We start from the raw sequence: 24,241 nt of genomic DNA, 5'->3' as shown, positions 1-24,241 counted from the left end.
AAAATGTGTCCCCCCCCCCCCCCCTGTAACTTCTAAAATAAGAGAATGATAAAACAAAAAAAATATATGTTGTACATTACCATACAAACTTCCACCGAAAATTGGTTTGAAAAAAAAACGAGATCTAGTAAGTAGTTTTTGATTTATCGTGCAAAATGTCGATAAAATACGATTGTACTACGGAAGCCTCAGTGCGCGAGTCTGATTCGCACTTGGCCGGTTTTTGTAAAGCGCGAAGCTAGAAGCTCGCGAAGGCGATCCTGAATGAATGAAGCCTACGAAGCTGAGTGGAGTAAAGGGATAGGTAAGGGAGGGAGAGAAATGATCCGGGTGACCTCCGTTCCGCAGCGAATCAAAGGTTGAGTAGAAGCTGAATGCGATGGATAACAAGCGAGTCTGGTTCCTTGTTACGTTTCACTAAACTATGCTCAGGAATATGTCATATCACTAGATTTATTTACGGAAATGGTCATGTTGAGTTGTCATTTGAACATCTTCCGTGAATTGATTGAATCTCTAAGGGATTTGATCAAATTGAAACTGAAAAAACTTGCTGGGTTCTCAATATCCGCGGGGTGATTACCCACAAATAGCCACAAAGCAAAATAAAAAGAAGAAGAGAGACAGCAAATGAACTGTTGCATTGCTACTGCTGTTGCGTTGCTGTCGCTACTGCAAAGTTTTACGTAATCACCCCGCCGATCTAAATAAATTCACTTGCGATGCTAACATTCGCGTCAGGCGTTCGAAGTGATTGAAGTGACGTCAGAAACCGAGGGCGGTGGGATCCATCTTGCGCTGACGTTAGACATTTGCAAATTATGAATTATATTCCAAATGGTATCCGCCTTTGATGTTTGAGGGCATTTGGAGGGTTTATTATTCTAGGGTACCCGCCGATATGTCTATTTCTAGAGAAACCATCACTCACATATCTATCAAAATAAATTCTTCAAGTTTTTAAACATTTCTGGAGACGTTGCCGTCACGTGCTGCCCAGTAGGTCGTGTTCGATCATTCTCTTCTCCATTTAAATTCATCATGATCAACCCATCGCCGGCTCACCACAGAGCACGGGCGTCCTCTCAGAGGGTTTTGGCCATAGTCTACCACGCTGGCCATGTGCGGATTGGTAGACTTCACACCATTAAAATTACCACCACGATTAATTTGATGGTTTGGTGGTATATATCTGCATTAAAATATTATGTCGTTATAGCACGAAATAAGATTAAAATCATAACTTGTTCAGCTGTGTTTTTTCCCTTAGGTATTATCGATGCTCTTAATTTTAAATTTACTGAATTGATGGTCCAAAAATTTACACCCCTCGTTAAATTTTCAGGGTCCTATAGGTGTGTTAACTACAAAAGCTGGTGCACCTGTTCCATATGATGAAGCTACAAATACGTTAAATACCGAATTATTAGATAATGAACATTTTATGGACGATATTGATGCCATGGCGCGAGAAAGAATTCCAGAACGAGTTGTTCATGCCAAAGGTACTGGAGCATTCGGTCACTTTAAAGTAACACATGATATCTCACGTATCTGTAAAGCTGACTTTCTAAAAAAAGAAGGAATAACGACGCCAGTTGCAGTGAGATTTTCATCATCTAGAGGACTACGAGGAAGCTCCGAACTTGATTTGGATGCTCGTGGATTTTCAGTGAAGTTTTACACTTGCGAAGGAAATTTTGATTTAGTTGGATTTAACACTCCAATGTATGCCTATAATGAACCACTTTTTTTTAATACTCTTGTTCATGGAGTACCAAGAAACCCAGCGACAAATGTTGTAGATCCTAACACGGCATGGGACGTTTTCACATTAGTTCCTGAGGCATTACACATTAATATATTAACATTGGCTGGTCGCGGCCGTCCAGCTAGTTACCAGAATATGCCTGGCTTTGCAATTCATACGTATCAGGTTGAAAATAGACATGGGGAATGTCATTTTTGCCGATTTCATATTATGCCAGATGCTGGAATAAAGAACTTAAAAGCAGAGGAAGCTATAAATTTTACAGTTTTCGATCCTGATAGATTAACAAAAGATTTATATAGAGCAATTGCGAATGGCGATTTTCCTTCTTGGACAGTTAGTGTACAGATCTTAACCAAGGAGGACTTAAAAAAAATTGGACATAATGCTGTTGATGTAACAAGAATTATCCCTTTAAAAGATTATCCTTTGCACGAAGTTGGAAAATTAGTTTTAAACAGAAATGCTAAGAATTTCTTTGCAGAAATAGAACAAATGGCTTTTTGTCCAGGTAACCTAGTACCTGGAATACTTGGAGGTCTAGATAAAGTATTTCAAGCGCGTCGACTGGCATATAGAGAGACCCAATTGTACCGCTTAGGGGGAAACTTTAAGAAAATTCCAGTTAATTGTCCATACCGAAGCAAGGTTTATACTTATAATAGAGACGGTGTTCCTCCAGTTGGAAATAATGAAGAAGACGCCCCAGGCTACTATCCTAATTCATTTAACGGACCTGTACCCTATATGGCACAGAAAAAATCACATTTAATAAAAATTGTAGAAGAAAGAGCATATAACTTTGACCAAGTTGCTGAGTTATTTATCAAACTGCCAACTGACGAAAAAATTGAATTAATTAGCAACATAGTATTTTCGTTGGGAGCTGTGACTTATAAACCCATTATAGACAGAGCAATTAAAATCTTAACAACTATACACAAAGATTTAGGCTTTCGTGTAGCACGGGAATTGAACATCACTATATATAACAAGTCTTAAGCAATATTTTCTTAAAACACATGATTTATGTTTAAATTGATATGTAACTAATACGTCATTAGTATTTTAATAAAAACTTATTTTTAACTTCTTAAATTTTATGTATGGACATTTCATATCGATGTGTATTTTTTTTATTGCTAGCTAGCCGTTAAATTTTTTAGTTAGACATACTTCAGAGGTGGTTTCATTTTAATTTGGTGAAGCTCTGACGAACATCTTCGGAGGTGGTGAACAGAACTCCTCAATGGATAAGAGTAAATTGCTCGCGATCAGTACAATAGCTTTGTAAACAGTTGGGTTTTAACCACGCATATCATATTTTAGTAAAATGGAGCCACTAAAAATTGTGTTTTTTTTGCAAAAATAAATAAAAACCGACTTCAATAACCATAAACACTAAAAAGTCAAAAATAATTTAATTTATTACCGAATTTATTATGAATGCAAGAGCTATTGTAGTTCTGTAATAATAGTTTTTGGAGTCGGAGCCAATGTGAAGTCACAAAACAATAGCTGTATGAAGAGCCTCAATAGCTCAACCGGTATAGGAGTGGACTGAAAACCGAAAGGTCGACGGTTCAAACCCCGCCCGTTGCACTATTGTCGTACCTACTCCTAGCACAAGCCTGACACTTAATTGGTGAGGAAAGGGGAATATTAGTCATTTAATATGGCTAATATTCTTAAAAAAAAAAAAAGTAGATAGACGGTTCGTGCATTGGCACTGGCTCCAAAAATATTATTATAGAACTGCAATTACTCTTGTATTCATAATTATATTCAGTAATAAATTAAATTATTATAATCACTATATTTGTTGGAAATCCATAGTACTAATATTATAAATGCGAAAGTGTGTTTGTCTGTCTGTCTGTCTGCTAGCCTTTCACGGCTCATCCTTTCAACCGATTTTGATGAAATCTACACAGCGATACCTTACGTCCCGGTGAAGGATATCGGCTACTTTTTATCCAGGAATATCAAAGAGTTCCCACGGGATTTCTAAAAACTTAAATCTACGCGGAAGAAGTCGCGGGAAAATGCCCGCAATCTCTTAGTTTATATTATATTTTAGTTGTTGTTATTTTTATATTGATTAAGTTTTATATATTTATTTTATTTCATTGAAATAACTTTATTGCGTAAATACAGAACAGTTACAAATGAAATTGTTGCAAAAGTACAGACAAAAGGTGACTTTATGTTAATGAGTATGATATTAAATAATCTATAAAGTACCTAATGAGAATTTTTTAATTTGAGGAATACGACGAATGGAAACATTGTAAAGTAATTATGTAGATATAATTAGTTATTTATTATTGTAAACCATTTCACTTAAGTATGCAGTATGCTTTAATAAATAAAATGATAATACGGTTTAGACTTTAGTGATAATAATAATTACGTGAACTACCTGATGCACGTAACTTCAGTTTGGGGTTTGAAAATCTTGTGGGATTTCTTCTTTCTTTAATTTTCCAGGATAAAAAGTATTGAGTATATTTGTGCGTAAAAACATCGAGGGAAGAGCGGGGAAAGGATGTATGATATTATTTGAGTGCATTTACACATTCGCACAAGACGATACAAGTAGCGAGGTGGAATGCTAGCTAACTGTCTACACATTAGTCGCCACTCTCGTCTCAAAATCGTGCAGTGGTGAGAAAGGCGCGTCATGTCGATGTCGCCGGATTGCGATGGCGTATATGTAAATCCACCGTAACGTATTTTTAACCCTTATATATATTTTACTAATAAATAATAATAAAATAATATTTTTTTTTTCACATTTGTCACTTTGGTAGCTCTTGTTTAAACCATGAATCTATCACAAAGAGTTCGGCCTTCACAGTTATACCATTAACATTTCGAGTTTTATGACATTGAATAAGACCAATTTCCCAATAATTCATAGACCAAAATTAGCAATTATTAAATTAAATATGTATGGCGTAGAAAGATAAATATTACAAAAGATTTATTGGTTGATAAAATCTTTAAAATAGCTTTTTTACAAAAAAAAATTGTTAAAAAAATGATTCAAGTAACTAAGATTTTTAGTTTCAAGCGACTGAAGCTATGGGCAACAGCTAAGCTATTCCAAATTTCTGAAAAATCGTCTTATCATATCCCAATTACATAATTAGAATTAAATTAATAAGCAATTATTGATAAGTACCTACTCAGTAAGTATATTTAACACGCTCAATACTTAATTTTAGTAGTAGGTATAAGCATACGAATAATTTTGAGTTCAGCACAATTAGTGAATTAAAAAAGTAAGAGCACAACAGCTAGAGTATTCCAAAATTTATTTTTGCATTAATGTCTAATCATGTGTAATTAATTGGCATGAACTCAGTAGGTAGGTATATTTTACACGTTCAATACTTAATTCTATTAGTCGATAAATAATTTTGAGTTCAACACGACACACTAGTAAATTAAATAATTAAATTCATAAAGTAATAACCTTAGGCGCTCATCATGAGGATGTTAGTATTAGATATACTAGTACTAGTATTCGTGGTAGCGATGGCAGAAAAAAACAAGAAATCAAATGAAAGGGATCCAGTCGCAGATCAAATTGTAATTTTCAAAGATAAAACAGAGGTATGTTTTGTTATAAGTCATCATCATCATTTCATCGCATCGCACCCCTCTTGTTTAGGTACGTCTAGAATGATAAATTTTAAGAACATAATTTTCCATTATGGAGCATTCTCAAGCATACCTACACATAGCCCCAAAAGTTAAAAATGTGTGCCCAGCTCCAACTCCGGACTCCCGAATAGGAGGCTAATGTCTTAGCTACTAAAATGCATACTTTAAATTTGTCAACGAGCAGAAAACTAAAATGTGTAACTAATATAAATAATTGTGGACATAATTTTAAACTTTAAATAATTATACTGAATGGAACAAAAATTTAAACCTCGTTAACTTTCCAGGGTCCTATAGGTGTGTTAACTACAAAAGCTGGTGCACCTGTGCCATATGATGAAGCTACAAATACATTGAATACCGATTTATTAAACAATGAACATTTTATGGACGCTATTGATTCAATGGTGCGAGAAAGAATTCCAGAACGAATTGTTCATGCCAAAGGTACTGGAGCATTCGGTTACTTTAAAGTAACACATGATATCTCACGTATCTGTAAAGCTGACTTTCTAAAGAAAGTAGGAATGAAGACGCCAGTGGCAGTAAGATTTTCAGCAGCAGCAGGCAATAGAGGAAGTCCTGACTCACTACTGGATTTTCGAGGCTTTGCAGTGAAGTTTTACACTTGCGAAGGAAATTTCGATTTAGTTGGATTTAACACTCCGATGTATATATATAATGAACCACTTCATATTCTACCTGTTATTCATACAGCAAGAAGAAATCCACAGACGAATGTTTTAGATCCTGATATGTTTTGGGACTTATTAACTTTAATTCCTGAGATTATACACATAACGTTATTGGTGTTTGCCGGTCGCGGTCTCCCAGCCAGCTACCGATATATGCCCGGCTATGGAATTCATACGTATCAGGTTGAAAATAGACATGGGGAATTTCATTTTTGCCGATTTCATATTACCCCTGATGGCGGTATAAGAAACATCTCATCAGAGGAAGCTCGAAATCTTACCGCTACAGATCCTGATTACTTAACAAAAGATTTATATAGAGCAATTGCGAATGGCGATTTTCCTTCTTGGACGGTTAGTGTACAGATCTTAACCAAGGAGGACATAAAAAAGGCTGGATCTAAATTTTTTGATTCTTCCAGAGTTATTCCTTTAAAAGAATTCCCTTTGCATGAATGTGGAAAACTAGTTTTAAACAGAAATGCTAAGAACTTCTTTGCAGAAATAGAACAGTTGGCCTTTTGTCCAGGTAATCTAGTACCTGGTTTGGTTGGAAGTCCAGATAAATTATTTCAATCGCGTCGACTGGCTTATAGAGATACCCAATTATATCGTTTAGGGGGAAATTTTCAGAAAATTGAAGTGAATTGTCCATTCCAAACCAAGGTTTATACTTATAATAGAGATGGTGTCCCTCCAGTTAAAGATAATGAAGAAGACGCCCCGAACTACTATCCTAATTCATTTAACGGACCTGTTCCCTACATGCCACAGAAAAGTTCACGTTTAATCAACATTGAAGAAAAAAGAGCATACAACTTTGACCAAGCTGCAGAGTTATATCAATTCGAGCTGACAACTGAAGAACGAGCTGAATTAATTAAAAACCTAATCTTTTCGTTAAGCTCCGTTACAGCTAAATTTCTTCAAGACAGAGCGATTAAAATCTTTACAATTATAAATAAAGATTTAGGCTTCCGAGTAGCACGGGGATTGAATAGGACGACAATGTATTATAAGTCTTGAATATATTCTTAAAACACATATTAAAATTTATATTATAAAATCAGTTGGAAAGTTTTATATTATTACAAGATTTTCGTTTATATCATATCTATAATTTGGTTTCAAGATTGTACATGTTTTAGTTTTATAACTTTTTATTTTGTTCTAAGGATTGTAATTAAATGTATGGTTATTCTTTAAATAAATAATTGAAGTGAATTGTTAGATCAATTGAAATTTTTTATTTTATGATTTATTTTAAAATGTTAACATAAATATAATTTTGTAGTACTTATTTATTTTGAACTAGCTGATGCCCACGACTTCTTACGCGTGGATTTAGGTCTTTAAAAATCCCGTGAGAACTCTATGATTTCTCGGGATAAAAATTAGTCTTTGTCACTCTCCGGGCCTGTAACTATGCCCATGAAAAAAATCACGTCGATCCGTTGCTCCGTTGTGACTTGATTGACGCGACAAATTAACAAACCAATAAACCAACAAAGAAACACACTTTCGCATTTATAATATGGGTAGTGATTATTTTTTCCCAACTTTTAATCATAATAATTATTAAATTATTCATCATTTGAGTAACTGTTCTTTAAACAAGCATTTTATTTGGATTAAAAAACTGATTGTGTGCGTGTCAGAACACACATAAGGGATGGTTTCGGCTAAAAATTTGGGAGGGTAAAGGTCTGTACGCACCTAAGCTGCGCCAGCGCTGCGCGTCACTGCACGTCGCGGCACAGAGCGTCAAAATATTATTTCTATCATTTTGTATGGCACATATCGCACTAGAGCGGCGCTGCAAAGCGCTTCACCGCGCGTTGCCGCACGTCGCGGCTGGGAGAATATTGTGAAGCGCAGCGAAACGACGCGCGGTGCAGCGACGCTAGTGCGACATACCCAGTGGCGCGTCGCGTCGCTTCAGAATGCGTACGGCGCTCGGATAAGATACACGCGCATCGAGTTAAGTATTTAATGTATAGGCGTGATAGACCTCAAAATAAATAACGTAGTTTTAATTTTTGGCACATACATGACGGGCTCTTAAAAGTATATCCTTAAAATTCCCAACCCCTAGGATGTCGGCTTTCACCCTTTTCCTCTTCAATGTCGCTCATCTTGCGACATTGTTGTTCGTACGCGATCGGGCATAGAAGTGACGCGAGCTGCCGCGTACTGCAGTTGTAGTGCGGTAGGTAGTAGGTACCGTGAGCGGCCCGAAGTGACGCGCCCTGCAGTCGGACTGAAGCGACGCGCAGCGCAGCTCAGGTGCGTACAGATCTTTAAGATATGATTCCGAACCACGCTACACACAGCAGTGCTGCCGCAACAGTGCTGTCGCGGCACTACTGGTCCCCATACAATCTCTATAAGCTTATATGAGATTACATTCCGAGCTAGGCAGCAATGTTCCGCTACATTGCTGCCGCGGAATTAAGCCTCCGCTGTCTGTGCGTCCGTCTGTCTGTCTGTCAGCAGGCTATATCTCGCAATAGGTAGAGAGTTGAAATTTTCACAGGATGTGTAAGTATATGTATACATAATTGCCGCTATAACAAAAATTTACAAATAACGAAGACCTCAAAATGGCTGCCATGAAATTTACAACAAACTAGCTGCCCCGGCGAACTTCGTAAAATTTCCTGCATTAGTAAACCCTTTTTTTTTTCTCTCGTGAGGAAAATCCATCATGGATACCAACGGCTACGGGGGTGCACAGTGGTTAATGGTTATGTCGGACTCCTACCGACTAAAAACCGCATGAAGTTGTACCCCACCGCTAACGACGGAGCACAAGGGACCAACAACGCCTCGTTACTCCGCCAGCGGATCTCCGCCGCAGCAGACCCACCAGTGGGGCACTACGTGCTCCTAAACACCGTTAGAGGCATGCTGGAACCACAGCACGCCAACCAACCCGCGAACCATACTATGAGCGACGGACCGCCCCGTGTCCATCATCCATAGATCCTCACGAGGGCTAGGGCTCGCGGGGAGGGCCATTCCCTCTCCACGTTCCCCTTCCTCAACATTTCCCTCGCCCGTCACCAAACTGGACAGGCGAGAGACCGATGGGGCAGCCAGTGTGTGGATGGGTGATGAAACACCCATCACCAACCACCCACCACAGCCACACCCTCCGCTCCTGGGGCTATGCCCCATGAGTGCGTCTACTGCGCCCTCTGCTCACTCAGAGGGACGCGCGGAGTTCACCCCCTCCCTGCCAGGTCAATTAAACATTGCTAACAATATCATGTTACCAGGGTACACCGACCCAAGCGCTGCTCTTCCCCCGGAAGGGACTCGCAACACTCAGGCAAACGGGTAGGTTTTTAAAATAAAAACAATAAACGAAACTTAAATAACAGCTATTTTACAAAATCATAGGACCATTAAAACGTTTAAAATACACGGAATAAGCTGTTTAGTTAGATTAAAAATAATAAATACTTAATTAGTCTGCACCTCCTCCGACGACCTCCTTGGCGCAGTGGTGAGCGCTGTGGTCTTATTAGTGGGAGGTCCCGGGTTCGATTCCTGGCAGGGGTTTGGAATTTTATAATTTCTAAATTTCTGGTCTGGTCTGGTGGGAGGCTTCGGCCGTGGCTAGTTACCACCCTACCGGCAAAGCCGTGCCGCCAAGCGATTTAGCGTTCCGGTACGATGCCGTGTAGAAACCAAAGGGGTATGGGTTTACTAAAAACTGCCATACCCCTTCCAGGTTAGCCCGCTATCATCTTAGACTGCATCATCACTTACCACCAGGTGAGATTGCAGTCAAGGGCTAACTTGTGAATAAGAGACAAGGATTTAATAATAAGGACTAAGGGTGAATAAAAAAAAAACCTTCCCATCTAATTTAAATAATATTTCAAAAGTGAAAGTTATCGAAAGAGCAGGCTAAAGAAATTAACACTAAAATGTCGGTAATTACTTATGCGTATCAAAATTGATTATTCTAATTTATGGTAAGTTTAAACTTATTCAAATTTCGTAGCCTTATTTAACGGAATGATAACTACTTATTATTTTTAATACTTAATTTGTACGAATCGTTTTAGGACGCTATAATATTATGTTTTTCCCATGGTAAAGTGTTATTTCTTGACGCTCAAAATGATCGTTCTCGTTTTAAATATGGTAGCATTAGTAATAGCGATGGAAAATAAACAAAGGGATCCAGTTGCGGATCAAATTGTAATTTTCAAGGAGGAGACTGAGGTTAGTTGTACCTATTACTCTAAAAAAGTTAGGAAAAGAACATTTGAATTCGCCGTTATTTGATGCCAATATTACTTATCAATATCATTCTCATCATTACTAGCCATAGTGCGTGCACATATACTATTGGATATACCTTTATAAGGTAGGACAAAATTTTTCGGTCTTCGGTCTTTGTCATCCAATCAGTTTAGTTCAGCTACTTTATGGATGTCATCGCCTTTGTCTGGGAGAATTCTTTGTTTGAATCTGTCGAGGAGCGCCGCTTTCTAGTTGCTGGGACATGCCCTCCACTGGGAAACCATTCAACGTCAACGTCCTTTGGTCCCCCAATACCATTTCCATGTACTAGCATCAATGACTATTAGAATGTCATTGACTAGCATACATAAAAAATGCATATAATTTCAAAATTATTCCATTTTTAAATAAATTATCTGCCTCGTTGCGGTATTTTAGATGATATTTTCGATTTGTAATTTTTATGTTCTAGAATAAGTTTGGTATTTTTGTTTTTTGTATCTTCCTATTAAATAAATTGTTCATGAACAAAAAAAAAAAAATATCAAAGTGGATGGTTCAAAAAAATAACCCTTTTTTTTGCAGGGTCCTATAGGAGTATTAACTACGAAAGCTGGTGCGCCTGTTCCATATGATGAAGCTACACATACGCTTGACACTGAATTAATAGATAATGAACATTTTATGGACGTCAGTAGTTCACTAGCGCGAGAAAGAATTCCGGAACGTGTTGTTCATGCACAAGGTACTGGAGCATTCGGGTATTTCAAAGTAACACGAGATCTCTCACATATCTGTAAAGCTGACTTTCTAAAGAACGTAGGAATGAAGACGCCAGTAGCAGTAAGATTTTCAGCATCTTCAGGATTAAAAGGAACTACCGAGTTTGAATCGGATACTCGTGGATTTGCAGTGAAGTTTTATACGCAAGAAGGAAATCTTGACATGGTTGGATTTAACACTCCAATGTATTTCTATAATGAACCACTTCATATTATTCCTGTTGTACATACATCAAGAAAAAACCCTGTGACAAATGTTTTGGATCCTAACATGTCATGGGACTTTTTGACTTCAATTCCTGAGGCATTCCATATTAATATATTAACATTGGCTGGTCGCGGCCTTCCAGCTAGTTACCAGAATATGCCTGGCTTTGCAATACATACTTATCAGGTCGAAAATAAATACGGGGAAAGTCATTTTTGCCGATTTCATATGATACCAGATGCTGGAATAAAGAATTTAAAAGCACAGGAAGCTAGAAATTATACCATTTTCGATCCTGATAGATTAACAAAAGAATTATTTCGAGGAATTGAGAATGGTAGTTGTCCTTCTTGGACAGTCAGTTTACAGATCTTAACCAAAGACGATATAAAAAAAATTGGACCTAGAGCTTTTGATGTAACAAGAACTCTTTCTCTATCAGACTATCCTTTACATGAATGTGGAAAATTAGTTTTAAACAGAAATGCTAAGAATTTTTTCGCAGAAATAGAACAGATGGCCTTTTGTCCAGGTAACCTAGTACCTGGTATACTTGGAGGTCCAGATAAATTATTTCAAGCGCGTCGACTGGCTTACAGAGAGGCCCAATTGTACCGTTTAAGAGGCAATTTTAAGAAAATTGCAGTGAATTGTCCATACCGAACCAAGGTGTATACTTACAATAGAGATGGTGTCCCTCCAGTTAAAGATAATGAAGAAGACGCCCCGAACTACTATCCTAATTCATTTCACGGTCCTGTTCCCTACATGCCACAGAAAAGTTCACCTTTAATCAAAATTAAAGAAGAAAGAGCATATAACTTTGACCAAGTTGCTGAGTTATTTATCAAACTGACAACTGACGAAAAAATTGAATTAATTAGCAACATAGTATTTTCGTTGGGAACTGTGACTTATAAACCCATTATAGACAGAGCAATTAAAATCTTAACAACTATACACAAAGATTTAGGCTTTCGTGTAGCACGGGAATTGAACATTACTATGTATTACAAGTCTTAAGCAATATTTTCTTAAAACACATGATTTACGTTTGAATTGATATGTATGAACTGAAACGTCATTAGTATATTTCAATAAAAACTTATTTTGAACTTCTTATTGATAATTAGGTATTATAAACTGTTATAATTAATTGTTTTGACTTTTTAAAATAAGCATTTTATAAATATATATTATACTTAACATAATCTTGATGTTTATTTAATTTTTTATTGAAAGCTAGCCGTTAATTTTTTTAATTTCAAAGTTACACAGGCTTTTAACTCATGTAACTTTAAAACTAGATATTTTTACGAAAATTCAGCAAACCCAGCTTTTAGTAGGTATTCTGTATAAACCTTCACTAAGTTTGATTGGTTGATAATATTCAGATGAACAGCAAACTACGTTTGTCATGAACTCCTTTTAAAATCAGTTCGGTAAGTTGTTAGTGTGAGTAAAATACGTCCACACATGCAAAATGTTTTTTGAAAGTTCAAAGCTCCGGCATCAGTTTTCTTGCCCACTTTTATATACCTAGGTAGGCACTTTCAAGTCAAGAGTGAATAGACATCTTTCAGGCAAGTGCGCTTGATCTTAAGCTGCATCATCACTTCCCAGCAGGTCTGATTGCAGCCAATATCTTCTAAATATATAAAAGGAAAAGGTGACTGACTGACTGACTGACTGACTGATCTATTAACGCACAGCTCAAACTACTGGACGGGTCGGGCTGAAATTTGGCATGCCGATAGCTATTATGACGTAGGCATCCGCTAAGAAAGGGTTTTTGAAAATTCAACTCCTAAGGGGGTAAAATAGGGATTTCAAATTTTTGTTTTCAAATCATTTTCGAAGAAATCCAGCGACCAATGTTTTTGATCCGAATAGGTAAGCTATGCGTCTTTTTTACTTTAGTGCCTGAGACTATGTACACATAATGTTATTGGTCTTTGATGGTCGTGGTCTTTCAGCCAGCTACCGATATATTATGCCCGGCTTTGTAATTCATACATTTTATCGAGATCGATGCTGTGTGGCATGGTACATTTTGGCGTGGCGAGGTCCAACTCGTATGCAGAAATTGAAGCTAGTATACGCGGACATATTTTATTTTAAAACTACCTACCTACATTTGTTCATAATAGTATGTATAGTATGTATGTAAGTATAAGACTACAGAGAAATGTGCAGTGCTCAGACAAGCCGCCAAGCGCTTACGAGCACGAAGAAACCAATATTGTAAGTGTTTTTTCTGTTTGTGTGGAAATAAAATATGACGGTTTTACATTACAATAAAACCGATATTATGTGCCGAGAGGGAAAACATACAGCATTTATGTATGAAGAAGAAGCAATTATGTACTCACCGCATATATGCGCGCTTCATCCATAAACATGTATATTCCTATGCAATAATGTAGTTTACCTTACCGGATATAGGGGCGCTAGTGTCTCACCCAGCAAGGCAGTGAGCCGCTGCCATCTTGGATGTCATAGTCTTCACCAGGAAGAAGTTCCTGCAATGCTGTATGTTTTCCCTCTCGGCACATAATATCGGTTTTATTGTAATGTAAAACCGTCATATTGATGTGCCTCCGGTAAAACATACAGCATTTATGTATGAAGACGTGTTTGTTATCTGCTGGTGAAATGTATTACCCACAACGCTATGATGAATCAAAGGGAGTTAATCTGTCAATTGAATAACAAAAATATTAATCGTTAAGTTAGATCAAATAACCACGTCCCCTTCATTGTCACCTATTAAAGTTATTGTTATTTCTAACCAGGGTTAATAAGTTAAAATATAATGTCTAAAAGACAACCAATTTAAATGATTTATGTCTGTAATTTTGATAAGGATTACTAAAACTCAAACCGGACCATATAATGATTATATTGAAAAATAAGCTTCAGTTACTTTGAGATCTCCTCCGGGCAATAATGATTTCAACAAGAGTGTCTGGTAATCTCCAGTTACCACGAGATACTAGTATATCGTCCATTGATTGGTTATCTGTCCCCAAAGAAACTACTGTTGATCCACTGATGAATCCCTGGGGATACAGGAATGCTGCCACATTGCTTAAGAACTGAACTGTTCCAGTGATCTATTACAGTACGTGATGCGGCTTCAGTTTCATTACAGTTGGTGATAAAAAGATTACAATATATTTAAATTCTTAACTTCATTCTGCTTGACCTATTTTCCTGTGTCAAAGACATACATGTAGTACTACTGTAGTATACTAGTACATTAATAGAGAATTATGTTTTCTGTTATACTATTATGTTTTGAAAGTGTCCATCCGTATTTATGTTAAGAGTGAGTGTCAGTCTTTGGGCCAAATAAAGTATATAATATATTTTTCCCGGTGACACAGACTTTCAGTTGTCAACCCTTCGTTCCAGGGCAACAATTGTCCATATAGGTTCGTCTAGATATCTCGGGAAGTGTGTGCTTAAATGAGAGCTTCTGTAGTTAGTGCTTGAGCTCTACCTTAAGGTCCTGTATGATAAATGGTTTAGTAATTTTGAGTTTAGCCACGTCAATAATTGCCTAGTGTCCACATGTGGATCATAGAAAGTTAACCGCCACCAGGTTTCGCACCAGTTTAACCATTTTTGATGTCTGGTAGGTAGGTAGGACAAAAATTGCTTCCAACAAGCACCTGTTCTTTACTTCTCGTATAGACTACTCCTTTATTTGGGCACCCATCCTCAATTTTTTCAGCTTCCGTGTAAATGTCTGGTGGACACTGTAATGTCGTGACATCTATCAGAGTCCCTGATAGGTTCTATAGTTCATTTGAGCTCTGCTTTCAAATCTTGAAGCCCAAAGGTCTTTCACGTGCCACATTTAAGTACACCCCAGCTGCACTGGTTCAAGTAAGTCAGTACTTTTGCCAATTAGTTTGGAGAAGAAAACACCCATGCTAAATTGATGTCTCAATGACCTGTTGAAAGCATCTATAACTTGCTGATCAATCTTTGCAGTCGATAAAGACATCACACCATCTTTATTCCCTACTACAGTAATCAGTTGTGCTGCAACCAAATCGATTTCGGACGGCGCTTGAGGGAAAAGATGACACTCTGTGGGAGGTTTTCCTCGTGACAGCCTTGAGCCAATAATGTAATCTGTTATGTGCGGGAGTTCGATTGTTAGAATCAGTAAAACCCACGACTTTGTTCATTAAAATGAACGTTAGAACGAACGAGTGAGTGAACGAATGAGTGTTCGATTGAACTAAGACTTGCGATTTTTACAGAGTTCTTGTGCTGTCTTCAATTGCCACTATAACTGCATAAAGTTCCTTCTATTGCTGTGCTATCATTTTTGATGCACTCACCAAGTTTCTGGCATTAATTTCCCGTTTAATTGGGCACTAAAAGCCAATCAGAGGCATTATTCGCCAAGCAGTGGATGGCAGGTTTTAGGTGTACATATTGGCAGCCTGAGACATGTGGTTCCGCGCCGCCATGTCATTCCCTGTTCCACGATTGTGGATTCAGCAGTCTAAAACATATTATCGAAACGTTTGAGGCGTATTTGGATCTGATCAGAATGTAGTCTGCTTCTGGGAGTTACTAAACTGGCGAAGTCTGACTGTCCTAGCAACCGTTGCATTTCGTGAAGAGTGATTTCAGATATTTTCAGTAATAATTCTCTCAAAGGTCTCGTTGATAGTTTTTTACTCTTTATTATGGGCAAGAACATTGAATTTTCTTATAGTCTGCCAACGAATACCCAGGTATTGTAGGTCTTGTGTGAGTGTTAGAATTGACTTTTAGTAATTGATCCCGATGTTGCTTAACTTCGGTGATCGGACGAGAACCGGTGTCTTCAACATGGTATGGACGTTGGCTTTTGGTAATTGATCCCCCTGCCCCGAAGTTCCAAGGACCTCACGCTTCCGCAGCGTGAAGGCATAACCTGGATTGGTCTTAGTTGACCAGAATTGCCAGCCCAGAAGTTCCAAGTGCCTCACGGCTTCCGCAGCCTGAAGACATAACTTGGATTGGTCTTGATTGACCAGAAGGAAGTCGTCTAGGTAGACTAGCACTCGACATTCCTTCGCATGCAAGGTTTCCGCAACCGAGCATGTTACAGGTGGGGCGCTGCCGCCAGACCCAAAAATTAGACAGGTTGTCCAACTTTTGTTGTAGAAAGCTACGAACCGGTATGACAAATCAGACGGGATAGTTTTGTTTCACAAATTTGTTTCGTTCTCGAGGGTCGAAAATCAGACGCATCGATCCGACGTTTTCCTTCCGCAGAAAAAGCTCGGAGATAAAACTGGGCATTTCCTTGTGAACCACTTCTACTAGTTTTGGTCCAGTAATTCTTGTGTCATTTAAGTCGTGACAGGTGACCAGGTTGCATGGTGCATTATTTGTTTTGTGGGCATTACCGGGGGTAGTTTCTTGTATTAGGGTATTCGAAATACCGTAATTGACATTTACAAAAACTGTTTGCACCAAAAGCTTGCCAACGATATTAGAATGTCATTACATAACCTGTAACATATTGTGTTGGATAGGTTTTTCGATTGTAGGCATTTATAGCTGTAATATTTATAAATATGGGCCACCAGGGGATTGCATAAACGCAGTGAGTGTTGCTTTATCCAAAAAGAACCTCGTCACTATTGTTAAAAGCCAATCCGGTATTTGACCACTAGTCAAATCAGTATCCTATAAAGCGTTAAAACACACGCTCAGCACGCGAGGCCCCATGAAACACTGGCATGTGACGTCACAATGATTTGACGTACTTTTCCAGCTTAATCAATAATTTAAAATGGTTATCACACCCAAAACTAACAAAGGGTGCGGACCTCACATATCAGATATGTGAGGTCCGAGAGGCTTCCAGTGGAAGACCCTCCATTCAGCCATCACTGAGAAACCATTCACTTTTGACATATGCAAATACCGTATCCAAAATTTCCTTAGAGTATTTAAAATAAACATCTCCATGAAAATTCTGTCTGATATTCATCTCCTGCGCCTTACATATTATATTATGCTATACATTCGCCTGTTACCCAAACAATTTGTAAAGTTTGTTCTGATAATTTTTAAGACAAAGATGATTTGCTGAATGTTATTTATTTATTTAACCATCTTTATTGCTAATCATTATATTCAAAAGAATAAAAATGCAGGAGATACTTAGACCAAAGGGCGACTTTATCATCTGAATGTTTCAGTCATTTATTAAAGGGGGTATCTGGATTCTTAACTGAGTTCTGTTTGGTATAATAAAGCATTGGTGGTAACGGCCATGATGTCCTCAGTGGGGCCAAATAAGTGTTAGCTATTGTTTAGTGAGTACCGTTCTCCGTTATTTTCAGTTTACGAAACCCCTCTAAATGAGCAATTTAACCAATGTCTTGTTATAACCAACATCTCGCCACGTGGGCGAGATAAAATGTTATCATTCGATTCACTGGCGTAAAATTTAAATTGCACTCAATTAACTTTGTACATAAAATAAATAGATTCAATAACCGATTATAGGTAACCATTGGGACTTTTCCTCGCCAAAATTTGTATTAAAGAAACCTAGATCCAGATTTAGATTTCGGTGTCGGTGTCGACACGTTCGTCAACCAAATCGCCATTTGTTTAATTTGGTTTCTCAATTAGCATCTCATTTGCATTAGATACACAATATGGTAAATGCATTATAAGATATGTAAGAAAACTCACCTGGTTGTATAACGCATCGATCCGAGGATCGATCGTTACCTGGTAATTTCTCGCCGTTTCTCTCGGGAGTCACTCTCAATCCTGCTCGTTGCTTGAATCGCTGCTGGATGTCGAGGTATCCCCTTTTTCAAGAGCCCTCTCAGGCACCAATAAGCGCGAAACACCAGATCGATTAGCTTACGTAGCCTATCGACATTGTTCGCGCACGTGGGGTCCAACCAAAATGTCCCCACGGTAATATTACGAAATAATAAGAAAATATATATCATGATCACCGTATTATCACATTTATTGCACTTATTGAAAATAATTTTTTTGCAAAGGAAGACGGATTAACGATATTATTTTAGATTCGACGCGCACGCGGCGAAAGTACACAACGCTATGACATCCAAGATGGCAGCGGCTCACTGCCTTGCTGGGTGAGACACTAGCGCCCCTATATCCGGTAAGGTAAACTACATTATTGCATAGGAATATACATGTTTATGGATGAAGCGCGCATATATGCGGTGAGTACATAATTGCTTCTTCTTCATACATAAATGCTGTATGTTTTACCGGAGGCACATCAATAAATAAATACGTATCAGTTTGAAAATAGACATGGGGAATGTCATTTTTGGAGATTTCATATTATGCCTTATGGAGGTATAAAAAGCTTATCATCACAGGAAGTTTATTTATTAATAAGCAAAATGATGCTCGCATAATAAGTATAAGTCCGGCAAATTGCTAATGCGCGTGCCCGCCTTTTTAGTGACGTCAGCGTAAATGTGTTCTGTGGACGTCAGCACTAGACTGAAGTTTCGAGCTGAAGGTATATTTTTATTTTGGCTGACGTCAAAATGACGTCATTTCTATGTTAATAAGACATAGTTCCAGCGCAATAGCAATTTGAAGGTCTTAAATTCAGATCTTGAATATATAAGTGGAAAAAAACAATTTTACCTTGGGTAATTTGCAATAATATCGAAGAAGTTTCATGAATTATTGAATTAAGTAAATTAATAATGTACTTGTCATTGTTAATTCAAGTGTGTGAAGACAAAAGACGTCTGGAAGTCCAACCTTCAAAACACTTTTTATTGCAATTAAAGATTGTACCTATAAATTGAATAAGTCGGTCTGTCTATTGACAAATTATTATTGTATTACAATTTTTATTCAAAATTAATCATAAAATTTGCTTTAAATTAGGAAAAATTCACAACAAATTAAAATGTACTTCATTAATTTAACTGTTTATAGGGTTCCGTACCAGAAGGGTGCCAATGGGACCCTATTACTAAGCCTCCGCTATCCATCCGTCCATCCGCCCGTCTGTCTGTCAGTGGGCTGTATCTCTTGAACCGTAATAGGTAGAGAGTTGAAATTTTCACAGAATGTGTTTTTCTATTGCTGCTATAACAAAAAATAATGAAAATTTCAAAATGGACTCGCACACGGAGGGTTCCGTACAAGATTATGTTTTTCCTATTTTTTTAAATTTACATGGCGGCCATTTTGAAATTTTTATTATTTATTATTACAGCGGCAATAGAAATACACAATCTGTGAAAATTTCAACTCACTATCTAATACGGTTCAAAACAGCACGCTGACAGACAGACGGACGGATAGACGGGCGGACAGCGGAGGCTTAGTAATAGGGTCCCATTGGCACCCTTCTGGTACGGAACCCTAAAAACAGTTAAATTAATGAAGTACATTTTAATTTGTTGTGAATTTTTCCTAATTTAAAGCAAATTTTATGATTAATTTTGAATAAAAAAATCACTCATTTACTTTGGAGACCATTTACATCAAATAAACCCCTATTAAGGTTAGGTTTTTCTTATTTATTTCTAAAGTGGTAAGTCCGTAAAAGTTTTTGAAAATACTTAGATGCCATTAGCGCCATTTTTTAATTTTTTTTCAAGTCTTGTAGTTTTGTAACTACTGCGTTTGAACAATAATTTTGAAATTTCGATAAAAAATTTTTTTTTTTTTTTTTTTTTTTTTTTTTTTCTAGATTTTTGTAGAGGGTTTGTTTACAACCTAAACATGTCACCCTCATAGGAGCAAACATTTCATTATGTTCTAACTTCTAAAATTTGAGTACGTTTTATACAGCTTGCACAGTGCTCTGGCCTCCTTAGACAAAGGGAGGGCCAAAACACTGTTACAAGTACCCACATCTCTCAAGTCAATATTAAACCTATTTATAAAATTATGCCTTTCTATTTCGTTCCGGACACACTCCACTAAGACGTGATACACATCCTCGATTATATCGCATTCTGTGCATTTTGGCGAGTTTGATTTTCCAATAAGGTATGCAAATCCGTTCAGTGGAATGTGACCGGAACGTAGTCTTAAAGCTACTACAATTTCGAACCTACTTAACTTAGCACCAATAAACCACGGTTGCCGAGGGAGGGATGGCTGTATAGTCTTATACCATATGCCTTTGATGAGAGATCTCTGGTCAAAATGTTCCTTCCACATATCAAAACATCTTTCTTTTACTAAAAAAATTAGATCACTGAAATAGGGTAGCCCATCAAATGACCAGTCAGAATACGATGCTTCTTTGGCTAGGTGGTCGACTTCCTCGTTACCTGGCAAGCCTATGTGAGATGGGATCTTAAGGATTGATTTTATGATATCATATGCTAGTGGTACACCGCGAAAAACAGTTGTAGTACATTTCAACATATGCTGAAGGGCACTCTTTGAGTCCGTAAGAATCACATAATTGCCAGGAGCAAGGGAGTCAATATATGCCACAGCTTCCGCTATAGCCACCAACTCAATGTGCATGATAGACATATTCGAATTAACTCGTAATCCGACCGATGTTCCCGATTGAGTGTCTAAGAAAGCCATACCAGAACCATCCTCTCCTTTGCAACCATCCGTGTAAATCCTGTAGAAATTTTCATATTTATCGGCAATGTAATGCATACAAAGATTTTTTAACACATTCTGATTGTATTGCCTTTTAGCGTTCTTGATCGTCTCAATCTCCGTGTTAACTACATTTGTTAAATCCACATTGCTGATCCAAGTATCTAGGGAAAAACAGTCCAAATTATTACTCTTATGAAATGCGGTGTGTTTGAACTCGTCGTGAACTAAAGCTAATAAAGGTTTATTTTTGCATCTCCAATATCTATCTTGACAAAGGGCACTGAGAACACTAAGTGTATTCGCTAGCTCACTTTCCGAGATTGATACCGACTTAAACCAAAACTTCCCGGCCAGGTAGTATCTTCTTGTACATAAGGGTTGGAGATATAGCTCCGATTCCATTACATGAATCGGCGTGCTTCTGATAAAACTACCAACAATCCGCATGTATTGGTTCTGAATTTTATCCAACTTACTTAAGTGTGTATTACAGCTGTTTGCAAATAGGAAGCTAGCATAATCTAATCGGCTTCGTACTATAGCAATGTACAATTTTCTTAAATGGGTTGGGTGAATGCCCCACCCCGGCCCTACCAATACTTTAAAAACATTAAAAAACTTTGAGCATCTTTCTTTTAATTCATTAATGTGTTTTTTCCACCTTAGAGAATAATCTAACCATAGACCTAAGTGTTTTACGCAATTGGCCATCTGCAGAGTAGAATCATTGACAGTTAAATTTACCGTTGCATCTTTATAGCCCCTTCTAAAAATACATATTTTACTTTTGACTGCTGATACCTGTAATCCTAATTGCATCGCAGTATGAACAAATTTATTTAATTCTAATTGTAAGACCTGTGACCCTCTTTGGGTATTTTTGCACATCAAATAGATTACAAAATCGTCAGCGTATTGAGAAATTGAAACCTTATCAGTATTTATACATTTACACAGATCTAATGTCGCAATATTGAAAAGCAGAGGTGAGAGCGGATCTCCTTGAGCCAACCCCTTCCCAGTTTTCCGGCAAATATATGAATTCTCAACATTAATTTTAAGATTCCTCTCATTTAAAAAATTCCACAAGTAGCTGCATAATCTGCCACTGATTCCTAATAAGTCCATAGACTTAAGTAGCACTGAAATATCTATATTGTTGTAGGCATCTTCTAGGTCTACGAAACAAGCTATTGTGGCTTGTTGTTTAGATAAAGCTATTTGTATTCTTGAGACTAATGTGGATAAATTTTCCAACGAAGATCGACTTTTACGAAAACCGGTGGTAACTGGTAATAGAATCTTATTCTTTTCTATGTGCCACTCTAATCTATTGATTAGTATGCCATGAAAAATTTTACAGATGCACGATATCATTGAAATGGGTCTGAGAGATAAAGGGAAGTTAGGACCTCTGCTGTGTTTTGGGATAGGAATAATAATTATATCCCTCCATTGTTTAGGAACAAATCCATTCATAAAAAAAATATTGTATAGTTGTAATAAGATATTTTTGGCATTTTTAGGTAAGTTCTTAATCATGGAATATGATATGTTGTCGGCACCAGGGGAAGTATCTTTATTTTTAATACAACTAAGCAATTCTTGCAGTGATATTTTTGTATCTAGAGATACGTTGCTTGTTGAGAAAACTGGTTTATCCGGAGAAACATAATCAGGTGTGAGCTTTTCTAGAAGTTTGACACATTCATCCTTTGGAATATTACTGCTAGGATTGTGACGGCCCTTGAACCATCTCATTTTATACCAAAGCTCGTTTTGATTGGAAGCTCCATCTAAAGAATTGCAAAACGTTTGCCACGATTTATTACGGTCGGTGCGTATCCTTCTCTGTGATTTTTGAATTTTCTCTTGTAAAATATCAAAATTTTGGGGGGTGGGATTACGTCGAAAAGTTGACAGGGCCAGTCGACGTTCTGCAACACATTTAGAAAGGTCCGGGTTCCAGTAGGGCTTAGGGCGAAATTTTTTAGAAGGGTTCAGACTTATTTTTATATGTGGAATATGAAGATCTGCAGCTATATTTAAGTAATTAATAAAATTATCGTACGAAGTCTGTAAGTCTTCCTTAAATTCAAATTTTTCAAACATTGATTTTAGGCAGCTTTTATAGTTTTGCCAATTAGCCTTTTTGTAATTACGTTGGGGAAAATTATTAGGACGGGCATTAAATTCAGTTGAAATTTTAATCATTAGGTGATCACTGCCCAGAGATTCGTTTAAAACCGTCCAATTGAAGTTCAAAACAATATCTGAAGATATTAATGAAATATCTGGAGCTGACTGCCTACATTGACCACTCACCAGATGTACACGCGTCGGAGTACCGTCATTTAAAGTGCAAAATAAATGGTCTTCGAGGGCATCAAATATTTGAACCCCTCTTGAGTCGATTTTATTAGACCAATTTGTATGGTGACCATTGAAGTCGCCTAATATTAATGTTTTCTTTCTAAATCTTGAAAATAAAATATCCCACTCTTTTTGATGTGTACGAGCCGATGGAGGACAGTATAAAGAGATAATATGATTAATATCGTCGCAGTTATGAACTTTAATTCCTATCATTTCTATGCCTGAACTTATATCTGATATTTGCAGCAGGTCAGCTTTGATAGATCTATGCACAAATAGTGCGACACCTCCATACGAGTCCGCCCTATCTTTACGGAAGATATTGTAATCTTTTACCTGTAATGTCGTGCTCGAGTCTAACCAGGTTTCACTCAGAGCAGCAATGTGAACTTTTTCCTGCAAGAGAATATTTTGAAACGACAACAACTTAGGCTTAACACTTTGCGCATTCCATTGTATAATGTTCAGTTTTATGTTATTATTATTACTAGCCATTATTAATAAATGAGTCAATAATTGTCTTAATAAAGGACCAGTCAGATATATAATCCATCAATGCCGAATACACCCACTCAAATACGCACTTTGCAATATTCTTAATTTTTAATTGTATAGGAATTCCTTTCAAAAATAAAATATTTTTAAGCCTGCTCAAAAGCTCTAAAAATGGTATCCTGTTATTTTGTTGATTAGAATTATTCTCCTTTTCTTTAGTATTGTACAAATCTTCACTTTCCTTAGTAATTTCTTCCATATCTTCAAATCGCCTTCGTGGAGTCTTTGTTGTTTTAGCTGTACTGTGAGAACTAGTTGGTTTGTGAATAATAGCGGTAGTCTTTACAACATGTGCATATGTGGA

The 24,241-nt window shown here is 37.2% G+C and overlaps 2 protein-coding genes, 1 long non-coding RNA gene and 1 pseudogene across 3 annotated transcripts in view; 3 read left to right on the top strand and 1 right to left on the bottom strand.

Annotated features, from left to right (window-relative positions):
- Positions 1-24,241, bottom strand: part of LOC138402369 (uncharacterized) — a 352,933-nt gene that overhangs the window by 56,420 nt on the left and 272,272 nt on the right. The gene's annotated exons all lie outside the window — the stretch shown is intronic.
- LOC117982492 (catalase pseudogene) lies at positions 1,430-2,773 on the top strand (annotated as a pseudogene).
- Positions 5,815-7,164, top strand: LOC117982491 (catalase-like). Its single transcript, XM_034968846.2, has one exon. The coding sequence runs from the start codon at positions 5,830-5,832 to the stop codon at positions 7,162-7,164; it is 1,335 nt and encodes a 444-aa protein (XP_034824737.2). The 5' UTR covers positions 5,815-5,829.
- LOC117982490 (catalase-A-like) lies at positions 11,068-12,411 on the top strand. Its single transcript, XM_034968845.2, has one exon. The coding sequence runs from the start codon at positions 11,083-11,085 to the stop codon at positions 12,409-12,411; it is 1,329 nt and encodes a 442-aa protein (XP_034824736.2). The 5' UTR covers positions 11,068-11,082.

The sequence above is a fragment of the Maniola hyperantus genome, chromosome 5, assembly GCF_902806685.2.
Source record: "Maniola hyperantus chromosome 5, iAphHyp1.2, whole genome shotgun sequence".
Taxonomy (NCBI): domain Eukaryota; kingdom Metazoa; phylum Arthropoda; class Insecta; order Lepidoptera; family Nymphalidae; genus Maniola; species Maniola hyperantus.
The sequence above is the reverse complement of the archived record's forward strand: the minus strand, read 5'-3'. Positions and strand labels throughout refer to the sequence as shown.